Source organism: Ursus maritimus, unplaced genomic scaffold (genome assembly GCF_017311325.1).
Source record: "Ursus maritimus isolate PB19 unplaced genomic scaffold, ASM1731132v1 scaffold_8, whole genome shotgun sequence".
Taxonomy (NCBI): domain Eukaryota; kingdom Metazoa; phylum Chordata; class Mammalia; order Carnivora; family Ursidae; genus Ursus; species Ursus maritimus.
This window is the reverse complement of record NW_024426996.1, coordinates 983288-995483: the sequence shown is the minus strand read 5'-3', so window position 1 is coordinate 995483 and position 12196 is coordinate 983288. Positions and strand designations below refer to the sequence as shown.

At 36.3% G+C, this 12196-nt stretch overlaps 1 protein-coding gene across 1 annotated transcript in view; it reads left to right on the top strand.

Annotated features, from left to right (window-relative positions):
• The window catches only part of BANK1 (B cell scaffold protein with ankyrin repeats 1), a 283522-nt gene that overhangs the window by 254940 nt on the left and 16386 nt on the right, over window positions 1–12196 (top strand). Inside the window, exon 12 of the mRNA XM_040625306.1 lies at window positions 4163–4228. Within this exon, the coding sequence (XP_040481240.1) occupies window positions 4163–4228 (66 nt within the window). The remainder of the gene's footprint in view (window positions 1–4162; window positions 4229–12196) is intronic.

The window sequence follows — 12196 nt, the reverse complement described above, 5'->3', positions numbered from 1 at the left end:
AAGGACTCATTTGACCTTTGCTTAAATTAATACATCAAAATGGAGGGCACTGTGGAAACTCTGACTAGGTCTTAGTTGCCTTTGCCTAACACTGTAGTTGGTTACATAGTTAGCAACGTAATGAAAGTTTATTGAGTGAATAACAAACACACTGCTGCTACCTGTACAATATCATTCCGAGAACCTGCAGCACAATGCAAATCTGTCCACTTTTTTATATCAAATTTCTAGTTTCGAGAACAATCTTCAGTGATAGTTGTAAACATTTTATTTTGCACTTCTAATGGGCATGGAACATCAAGGGGTTTGCTGTTTATAAGCCACATCTTTATGAATGCATTTGGCTATTGCACAGACATTCCATTACCTTAGCCACTTACAAAGAAATTCCAGATAAGTTTTGTCAGATGTTTTAAGGAGGGTGGCTTTAGAAGGGTCCCTTTGCTTGAAATAGGCCACAAATGCAGTTGACATGATGAATGTTCTTACGAAAGCAACCTGGAAAGACAAATAGTACCTGTGATTTCGTTATATTTCACCTTCTCCTCCTCCTCTGTTCTTCTGATAGTTCTGCTTTGTTTAATGTTTTGAATATTTAATGGTATGCTAATTTTTTTCCATTTAGTGTCATTTCTATTCTAGAGAAGATTTTATAGAAGGTGTTCCGCCAATATTTAAGATAAATGGGGATGGTATTTGGGACGTCGGCATTGTTGGAGGTTATTTTGAACCTCAAAATTTGTTTTTCTTTCTCTATGGACTTTTTTTAATGTTTAAAGGTGGTGACAACTACTAATAATGTATTCATTTTCCTTTCTTCTCAAATTCCAATTTTAGGTAGGAAGAGAAAAATAAGATTTCACTGACGCAGAGTCATCAAAGTTGATGTATGTCATAATTGCCTTAATACCATTTTTTGAACATTGATGCAGTAAAATATGATTTAAATAAAATAGTATCCTGCAAGAATTCAAACACATAGGGCCAGGATCACCTCCATATTTTATAAAAAATTAATCTTGGTCTGTGATTCAACTTTCTAGTTTTTCTATTAGTCTAAGCCCTCGGTACAAATAATCTCTTCCTCAAAACAGAGCCCCCTATTTAAATTCATACTGAAGAATTTATCCAGGCACCATTGGGCCCGGAGTGACTTGGGAAATAAGAATTGGTAGCATCTTAGAATGTCAGAGTTGAGGGAGAATTCAGAGATAATCTCATCTGAGCTCCACCTTTCTCAGCAAGACAATAAAGGCTAGGAAGGGGAAAGCCATTTTCCCATGTCACATATGTTGTTAACATTAAAACAGATTATACCCTCTCCACTGTGCCGAGTTGGTTAGCGTTCTGGCATATAGGTGTTTTTCGTTTTTTTTTTTTCCCAATTTCTGTATGTTTAAAATAGACTCTCATCTTATTCACCACAAATCTTGTACAAAAGTATATACTTTCATATATAAAGCTAAGTGACCCATAACCCAATGATCAATTCTCAGGATAACGTGGACTTTACATTTACCTCTGATAAAGGTTGTGTCAGTGAGCATGGAAAATAGAAAGCGTATAAAGCTTTTTAGAACAAAGTTTTTACTGGTAAATTCAAAATGTTTCAGCTAATATTAACTGTAAAAAAGAAAGATTAACGAATTCTGGAATTGTATGTCTATCTATACTTTTCCGAAGGCTAACAGAGTATGTTTCCTTGTCATGCATGTTTGAGTCAGTGATCGTTTTGATGGACTAGCTCTTTCTTCAGGAGACACGTTAATATAGGTCTTTTTCCAAGATTACGTCACTTGCAAATATACCTCCTAACTTCCGTAGCATCGAGAAAACAGCGTGTTTGGTAATGTGTTAATTGCGTCTTTGTAAGGAAATGAGGCCTGTGTGTAGGTGGAAGGAAGGGGCCGGTTGAAATGGGTGCAGCTGGAGGTGAGTTAGGAGGGAATTTCAAGAGAGATTATCCAGGGAGAAAGGGCCTTTGTACTGTGGGGTGTGATGGGTTGCACACCCTGCTTTTAAAAAGTTCTGTTATCCGCATTTTGATAACCATCCTTCTCAGACATCCACCTCCCCTCCCAATCTCTCGTCAGATCCCAGGCTCCTCAGGCTGCAAGCCCTGGTGAAATCTCAACAAGAAATAAATACACTCTTTATAATTCTAAGGCTAGAAACTGAAAGAGAGTGTTGACTTGCGTCGCATTTACTGCATTTCACGCGCGCTGGGCATTTGTTAGCAGAACCACATATAGGATGTAAAATGATTTTAAACAAATTAATGCCAAAAATCTGGAAAAACTAATTCCAAGTACTCTGTAGCTTCAAAATACAGCAGAATTGTTAAAACTAATCAATTGATGCACTCTTTATTTGGAGAGTTTGTGTCCGGATTTATCTTTGGATTCAGATTATTTTCCATATTAATGATGTCAGAATACAGCCTTTTTTTTTGTCTTAGACATTTTCAGTTATTATCTTCACAATATTGGCAAAAAGAGAAGCGCTCAAAGACTCCGCCTGTCATTAAAATTTCAAGTGTTTCATTTTTTCAAGACTTTTTAGAACTAGCCAATGGGAAAAAATCAAGCACCACTTGTAAAAATTTTTCTAATATCCTAAAATATATTCACACACAATATATCCATCGTTACATTTTATTTAAGGAAAAATATAAACCACAATCCCAGAACTTGAGATTAAGTTATACTTAGCATGTTTTCCAAATACTAACTTCAAGCAGAAAATTGATTTTCAACCAGAAATGTTATTTCATGTGTATAATTTTTCTTAAACACATCATACTTTGAAAATATTTTTGCTTTTCCTGTTTGAAAGAAGACAGTAGGGCAGAGTACCTTTGTCTTGACAATAGCTGGCAAACTAAATATGCTTAATAAATCATTTTTGATGTGATAGGATTTGGGGCAATTTTTTAAATTCAAAAAAATGTCATCTGGATTGAACACAGGTATGACCTTGATAATAGATTGGTCTAAAGAATGTTAAAACTAAAGACAGAAGATGTAAGACAATGCTTGCTCCCTCTCACAGGCTCGATTGTCCCAGGAAAGCCTGGTGAGCTGCTAAGAGGAACAAGAGACCCAAGCCTGCTGGAAATGCTCAAGGGTTCTTTTGAATCCGCTCCCTCAATCTCCTTTATCTTTCAAAGGAAATAGTTATGGAAGAGAAGAGACAGCGGTGCTGTGGAGAACCAAGCAATAGATTGAAGTTAAAGGCTTGAGGCTCTAAATCACATCTCTACTAACAATAGTTCTGGGATCATTGCGAAATTACTTAGCCCCTTTACAAGTTAGTAAAACTTCCACCTCCCTCATCTTTAAACATACAAGGTTGGACTCAATTTCCAAGGCCTCTAGCAGTTCCCAAACCCTGTAATTCAGACTACCCATAAAAAATAAATGGAACGAATTCTGGGATGTTCAGTTTCTAAAGTCAAGTTGTAAAAGGTATAGGCTTTTTCATTAACGAATGCCAGAGCTGTACGGAACTTTGTGGGTGCTCAATAAATATTAAACAATCAATTTTATCTTTCATCTGCAAAATGGGGTGAGTAATGCTGACTTGTCTCACAGAATTTCGTGCGAGAAATAATAAATGAGAACAAAGCACTTTTCAGATAATGAAGTAATTCGAATAAGCTGCTTTAATAGGTCTGAGGTCTAGCTAGATGATGCAAGAATAAAGTGTCTTTTTTATTATTACATCTGTGAAATACAGCGGTCTTTTCATCTGTTTAAGAAGAAACAGTCATTATCCTTGCTTATCACCAGAAAGGCAGCATGAGTAATTTCTGTGCAAATGGAATTTTTCATGTGATTTTAACATTTATCAGTTTTAACAAAATGCACCCTTTAGCTTTACCTGATATCAGAATGGAATCATATCTTGATTTAAATAGTTTAACGAGGTGTTCCATCGGCATTGCACTCTCTGCCTAAGGAAAATGCTTTTCTAAATGACTGATAAGCTGCGTAAATGAGAAAATTGTAAATTTAATAATCCTCCTACTCAAAAATAATACAGTTCAAGAATTGCTACTAAGGAAAATGAGGTATCGCATTCTAGTTTCCTGGAGACTCCCACAGTCTGTTCTTTTTTATGTTTGTGTTCGATAAATATTATGTGCTATTTTTTTTTACAGTGTTTCAACAGAAGACAGCCAAAAGACAATCTGATGGTGACAAGTTCCATGGTCCTAAGAGACAAGGTACTGACATGAACTTCAGCTTATTTAATAATCTCTAAGTAAGATTTAAAGAAGTCTTACGAATATTGGATAAAGTCTCTGAGGATAGAAGTAAATAATTGTGTGCCTGATTGGTTGTACTCTTTAATTAGTGTCTTGCCCAAATATAATTTTGGCATAAGATTAATACAAGAAAATTATTTCTGTTAATAAAGGGAAGAAACAGCCTTGTGAGAATGTTTGTAGTGGTGTCGATGATATTGTTACCAGGGCTCTAGGAAGGTCAAGTAAGACAAATTCTCTAACCTGCACAGAGACCATGCTTTAATAGACCACTAGAGAGAAGCCTGTGGAGTGTAAGTTGAGAGGGTTGGGAGCAGAGGAACAGATGATTGATTCCCCAAAGAAGGGGACCAGCATGGGATTACTGTACTCTGCATTGAATTCCAATCTAAGACTAGACCCTTGTCTCACCAGTCTCTTGCCCTCTGACCTTGATCTAGCAGTTTTTGGAACACTTACTTGTCATGCAGAAAAAAAACTGGAAACCGTAGCTACAGAGACATCACACACAGAAAAATTTTCCTTCCTCTCTACGAAGAGGCTGCTGCCTCCAATTTTCCCTGACATACACGGTTCTGATTGAAAAGAGAAACTCTAGCAGGTTATTTGTTATGATTTTTCCCCCGATAATAAGAGCTTGGTTAAAATTTAAAAATGAAAAATGTAAATGGTGACAGATATAGGGGGCTCGCTCTGATAATCAATAATCTCAACGCCCCTTGGAAATAACTTTAGTCCAAGATAGCATTGCCTTGAAATTGCTACTAGTAAATTATTAAAAGACATTAAAATAAAACCAAGAGGTTATCTCACAGTAGCCACTGAACAGCGCCACCCCCCAGCCAGTGTCCCTTTGTGTCATCATAGAGATGGCTAGGCACTGATTGCACCCACTTCTCACCCCACTGAGCTACTAAATACACCACCTCAGTGGACCTGCTCCTAGGACGTCATGGATTGTCCTCCAAACAACAGTATGTCCTTAAATGTGTGATCTTCATCCATCACTTCAAGTGGCACTTCCCACGGCAGCAGGGTTGTACTTAGATCATTCTTCCAATTAAGTACATGATGCTTGAATGCAGTACATAATGAAGCTGAATTTCTGGCCCTGAACACACAGATATACTGCTTACAGATTTACATGCAAAAAAAAAAAGAGAGAGAGAGAGAGAAAAGAAGAAGAAGAAGAAGAAGAAGAAGAAGAAGGAAGAAGAAGAAGAAGAAGCAGCCTCTATTTGAAAGCTTTCCATTTCTAGTGATTTCATAGTTTGAGGGAAAAGATTTATCTTTTTAAGGTTACTATTATCCTTCCACTGTACCTTTACCTCTCTCTAGAAATAAGTGCAGACCTCCGTATGAGATCATTCTACAATTAGAATCAAACAGTTCCTAAGGAATTAGCAAAGTAGAGATTATTCCTATCAGGACTCCCCCACATACCTCACAGATTTGGAAAGAACAAAGAGAGAGGATGCTTTGAGCTCTTTAGGAGAAAATTTCCCTGAAGCATTTTTAAATAAATTACTCAATTATCATGTTTTAATTAAATTCTGTTAAAATTGAGGAGAAAATGTGAAGAAGGCCACCAGAGATGAAGGAAGGTGACAAATAGCAAGAGGAATGAAGAGATCCTTGGAATTCTCACTCTTACCAATTGTCCTCTGTCTACCCCAGAAAGCAACATACGGAAAGGCTGCTAGTGTCTATTAGAGACCAATAATCTTCTACTGTGTGTACAGAAAAATAATCCCTCTGTCCCCAGAAAGAAGAGGGAGGGGAGAATAGTGAAAGGAAACAAGAACCTAATTATAAAATGTTTTATTGGATTAATATCTGTCCATATTGGTACCTAATTTGTTTTATTGAGATCAACAATCAGTAGATTTTTAAAACTCTTTGATGGCTAGGATGTGAAAATCTTACTCAAATTTTGTATGGATTTCTTCTCTCTGGATATTTAAACCCGACTTACTGATGATGATGTAGATTAGTTGCCTTAGAGCAGTTTCCCTAGACTCCTTTAACCCTGGACACCAGTAATTCTGTACAACAGAAAAGAATATGATTCTATTTGCAGGGAGAAGAACATTAAACCTCCCGAAATGTTGGAAAACCTCCCTGATTACAGCAGTCTGCAGGGAAATCAGAATCTAGTATGAGAACAGAAGAGATCATTAAGAATAATTGGGAAGATTTTAAAATTAAAGAATTTTGGTCTTTACTCTTTCCAATCCTTTTTCTCTAAACTTTTTCAGATATTTATGACCATCCAGTCCATGGGACATATTAGGAGATCAAAACTGCTTATTTCTGAATTAATGATTACTCCTTAACTATCCTGGGATTTCATGGTATAGTAGGAAAAGCAGTACCTGCTTCACCAATGATAATCTCTTTTTGGACAACAAAAAAAGGCCCTTTTATGAAATGTTTGTCAGAATCAAGATTTTCTGAAGGGACTAGACATATTCTCTAAGGAAGGTTAAAGAAATTGTTTAATTCGGGGCTCCTGGGTGGCTCAGCCATTAAGTGACTGCCTTTGGCTCAGGTCATGATCCCAGGACCCTGGGATCGAGCCCCGCATTGGACTCCCTGCTTCCCCCTCTCACACTCCCCTTGCTTGTGTTCCCTCTGTCGCTGTCTCTCTCTGTCAAATAAATAAATAAAATCTTAAAAAAAAAGAAATTATTTAATTCTTTCATGATATGCTGGAAGGAAAAGGGATTACAAGAGCCAATGATTTTCCCTCTGAAGTTATAAGTGTTTCAGATGCCCTACATTCAAGACTGCCAAAAGATTGCCAGGAAATTACATTATTGCTAAGTCAAGGAATTTTCCTGAGGAACAGAAAGAATTAACTGGAACCATTTCCATGGAAACTTAACAAATTTCTTCAACTCATTTTTCGCATCCTGAAAAAATATGGGGAAAATGGCGAGGACTTTGGATCCTCCAGATAAAAGTTGCCATCAAAATACAGTTTTAAAATCAGTTTTCCTGAGTTGGTTCTGAAATGAGAAAATGCCAGAGTGATATCTCAGAATGTGCTGCTAACTCAGCTCTCCCACCCCTTCCCAAAACTGAGCTTCCCAGGGTGCTCAAGCGTTTGTGCATTAACACTGCAAGCCAGAGAACTGAATTTTGTCAGTGGGTTTGGAGTTGATCAGAGTTTTGAAGTCTGAGTCATGTTAATGACGCTGGTAGAGGACTGATTTATAACCCCTAATTTTAATCTATTAAGTTTATATACTAGAGGAAGATTCCTTCCCAGTGACTAGAATGCTTGGATCCATTATGCCCCTGACAAATAATAAAGTTTCTATGAAATATTATTAGTAATTAGAAGACCACTAAGTGAACATGATCAAGTCAAAGGGGGATGGAAGAATGTAAGGGCTGCTTCTTCAAAGGCATGGAAATATCTGGTTAATTTTCCCTGGCTTACAAGATCATGTAATAGTCTCAGGTCAAAATTTCTCACATCTCCCACACCTGTTACACCTTTTTACCCCCTTTGTTATATCTTCTTCTTAGACTATGCCAAGGGGCCTTTTCTATCCTCACTGGAATCATCCATGTATTATTAATGTAGTCTTACCTCAAATATGATACATGGCAACTGATGAGGTTTAGTCCTAGCATTCAGAGCTGCCTCCCTGTGATTATGAGTCACATCCACAAATCTCCTCAGTCACACAGTTAAATAATGAATCTCATCAAGGATCTGCTGTTGCTATCACTCTTGGAAGGCAAACAGTTTCTTTGGGGGATGGGGTTAGGTGGGAGATAGGGGGAGCCTATAGCTGGGACTCCCAACCCTAGATGAGCATAAGAATTATTTGTGAAAAAAAAAAAAGAATTATTTGTGAAACTTCTAAAATTTGGTTGCCTAAATCTTACCTTAGACATGGCTAAAAAGGGAACACGTGCAAATAGTAATGAGCAATAATCTCAAAAACAACATGCAAAAGACAAAATATAACCCAAAAAATCTTTTTTGAAGGCCATATTGTGGTCAGATTTGACTGCTAACTCTGTTATATTTCAAAAATAGTCTGCACAATATAATTTTAATTTTTGCCATGTTTAAACCATGCTTAAGTCCATGTTTCACATAAAAAAATTCAAATCTCCAACCACTCCCTATTATATTATTGTATCATTTGCTACAAATGACTTCTGCTATTATCACTTGTTATCATGCTTTCCATGTTGTTTTCTTATATTTGAGACACATTCCTCTAAATTCATAATTCCATAAAAAGTGGAAAAATAAAAGATATATCAAGAGAATCAGGTCAATAAAAACATGAAGGAAAACATTTATTTTTGATAATGGAAACTATTCACATGTGTTTAATATGCAGGCACTAAGTCTTCTCTACTCAGTAACTATCTGCCTGGCCCCAGGTATAGTCTCTGCCCACTGATTCTTCAATACAGACTGAGAAGTCATTGTTGGCTCATCTTTTCAGGGGGTGTGAATGCTCGTGGGAAAGATACAGTCAGGGAACACATCTTGTTTGTGTTCTCCAAATGTCCAGTGCTACAGCAGTCTGATAAATGTTAAATAACAAAATTTTCTGTAAGTAGAATGCTGGAGAAATGTAGACGTCGATGGTATTGCCCTTATGTGGGAGAAAAAAGAATGCTGGCCTCAGAGGTATTTTCATCAAGCTGTTTTTGCTAGCAGTGGATATATTAAAAAGAAAAGAGGGGGAATTATCGTGGTCATTTGTACTCCATAAAAGAATAATGGCATCGATTCTCTTTTTCAGTATAACTTACATTTCCATTTTCAGAAAAGTTTTTTGTCAAAGTCACACTTGGGAAAACTTATGTAATGACTGAGTCCTTATCCAAAATGGTGATGTGTCAAAAGTCCACAGTAGAAAGTGAGGAGGAGGGATTTAATATTACACTTTGCATCCTGAGACCCCTAAATAAAGCTCTGTGATGGAGGGATGGCATGCTCAAGACGAATTCTGTTAGTAATTGATGCAGGGAGTTAGCCGCTTACAGACCAATAAGTACATAGTGCCAAGGAATCATGCTTCACCTGTATGTGACAAGGCTGCACTGCCCAAACCTGATAAACCCTGGGATCCTCAGTTGTGAATTGCAACTATCAAAATCCCCTGCAACTTAGAGCAGAGAACAAAATTTGAACACAAGGAACAGAGGCAAAGGATAAATAGACACTAAATCTCTTGGTGAACATGATTCTATTGATACGTTCTCTTTCAAAAAGGATTGAAGAAGAGAACAAATAAATAATATGAGAACTTCAAAAACCACTCCAGAGAAAAGGAAGGAGAAATTAATCATGAAGACTCAGGATAATTATACTTCTGTAAATGATTTTTTTAATGAGTAAGATTATCAAACACCAAGCAATCAAAATGTAGATAACGGGAAATACATACATACATAAAATAAGGATGTTTCAACTAAAAGTTTGTGATTTTTTAAATCTTAGGCTTTTAAAAATATTTTACCTGTTTAGAAAATATTTTAAGGCAGTAAAGAAGTATGTATTATTTTGAATTTTCATTTATTAAATTAAAGCTGAACTATTCAACTTTCAGGTTCAGTATCTAACACCTGAAAATCTAAAGCCAAATAAGAAAATTTCAGAAAACTGTGAACTTATAAACAAATTGAAAACACAGGGAAGAAACAGCAGCAGAAACTCTGGGGTCAAAGTCAAGCTAAGATGAAAGCAAACTACATGAAATACAATTTAGGTGAGAGGGCAGGATGATATGAAACATATGACATGAAGAAAAGGGATCTAGCTATGACAAAAGGAAGTATGGTAAAAATAAAATTAACTTAGAAGCTAAAATTTCAGTAGCAAATTAAAATCCATATTGGTCACAATGAAAAGGACAGATGGTGGATAAAAATCAGTTATTGGAGTTGAGAACATATTTGGAGAAGGGTTGTTCTCAATACATGGAAAGACTAAAAACAGTTGAGATGGAGAAGAGGGATCCAACTCATGTATAATAGGTTTGGTTTTATGTTTTTTGCATTTTTTTAATAGAATACAAAATACAATCAATGACATAGCTAAACAACGCTTTGGAGAACAGGGAAGCGAGGGACTATATGGGCTCGCTGTGACCCAGAAAACAACAAGGAAATATGTCCACCTTAAAAACACCCTAGCAAATCTTTTTAATTATAAAGACAAAGAAACAATCCTAAAGTATTGAGAAGATATTTTAACTTAGATTTTTCTATTCAAAAAAAAAAAAAAATCAGGGGGGCCTGGATGGCTCAGTCGTTAAGTGTCTGCCTTTGGCTCAGGGCATGATTCCGACATTCTGGGATCAAGCCCCACATCAGGCTCCTCCACTGGGAGCCTCCTTCTTCCTCTCCCACTCCCCCTGCTTGTGTACCCTCTCTCGCTGGCTGTCTCCCTCTCTGTCAAATAAATAAATAAAATATTAAATAAATAAATAAATAAAAATTAAAATTAAAAAAATCAGAATCAGTTTTAAAATTAGAGGGGCGCCTGGGTGGTGTAGTTGTTAAGCGTCTGCCTTCAGCTCAGGGCGTGATCCCAGCGTTCTGGGATCGAGCCCCACATCAGGCTCCTCTGCTAGGAGCCTGCTTCTTCCTCTCCCACTCCCCCTGCTTGTGTTCCCTCTCTCGCTGGCTCTCTCTCAAATAAATAAAAATCTTTAAAAAATAAAAATAAACAGGTTTAAATAAATAAATAATAAAAATTAGAGAATCTGTGTAACAAAAATTTGAGATAATGGACTAAACAGTTTATTAGGAAAAGATTGCAACTTAAGTTTACATTTAGTCTGGTACTACATTCACATAAGAAGAAAACAGATATAGTTGTTGGATATCCAAGGTTTTAGAAAAGATGGAATTTCTGGGTACATCATGAAGGTATTACCCAAAATATATTCTAAGTAAATGAGAGACTAAGCAAAATAAAATGTTCAAGAGAATTTATGGTATTAAAGAATTTGTGGTGAATAATGAATTCAATAAAACATGGAATTGCATTTAAGTAACTATTGTAAATTTATTTACAAAATATGAATGTAAAATATTGGTGATAAAAAATAGGTAATGCAGCAAGTCATAATTTTATTGCAATAATCTGGGTCCGATGCTCAGGTAATATAAAATTGTCTAAGAACTAGAAGAAAATGCAAAACTAAAATTATTCCCTTTCATTCATGACTTAGTAATCAAAAATATATATATAAGGTAAACAGTACCTCTGAAATTTATTTTAAAATAAAATATGTACCTTCCAAATCACTTAATGTTATATATGTGTGTGTGTGTGTGTGTGTGTGTATACACGTATATATATAGCCTTTATAACAAAAGTCAGAAATTAGTATTTTTAACACAAGGAAAATTATTAAGAGAAAACACAAGGGGTAAGAGAGAATGTGGCTAAGCTGGCCTAAAAGGATTCTTGCTGAAGGCAGAGCCAGGTGTTCAGATAACACCTAGGGGGTGATGGAAGGTAAAGGAACCCAAGCAAATATTGAAGGTAATTGGATATGGAGGGTGAGGGACTCTGACTACACAAACTTAGCAGGGTCTTAGGAAAATTAAGCAATACAAAGATGAACGTGGAAGTACAAAGGGTGAGGCATATTTGGGAAGAGGACTCAGAGTAGCCTGACTCAAGGTTAGTCAAGGGAGGAACTCTGGCGATATGCAGCCCTAAGTTCAAGAGATGGGGATCCTTTGTTTGGAACTTACAAATAATTCAGCACTCCGGGTATCTCCTAATTCACTCACATGGCCCAGAGTTAATTTGCCTGCTAGTTCCTTAGCTATGGACCAAATAAATAGCTCCAGATATAAATCTTGGTCACTGGGTTTTTAAGTTCTATTACTGACAAATTCTTTCCAATTACGAAATAATTTGTTAAG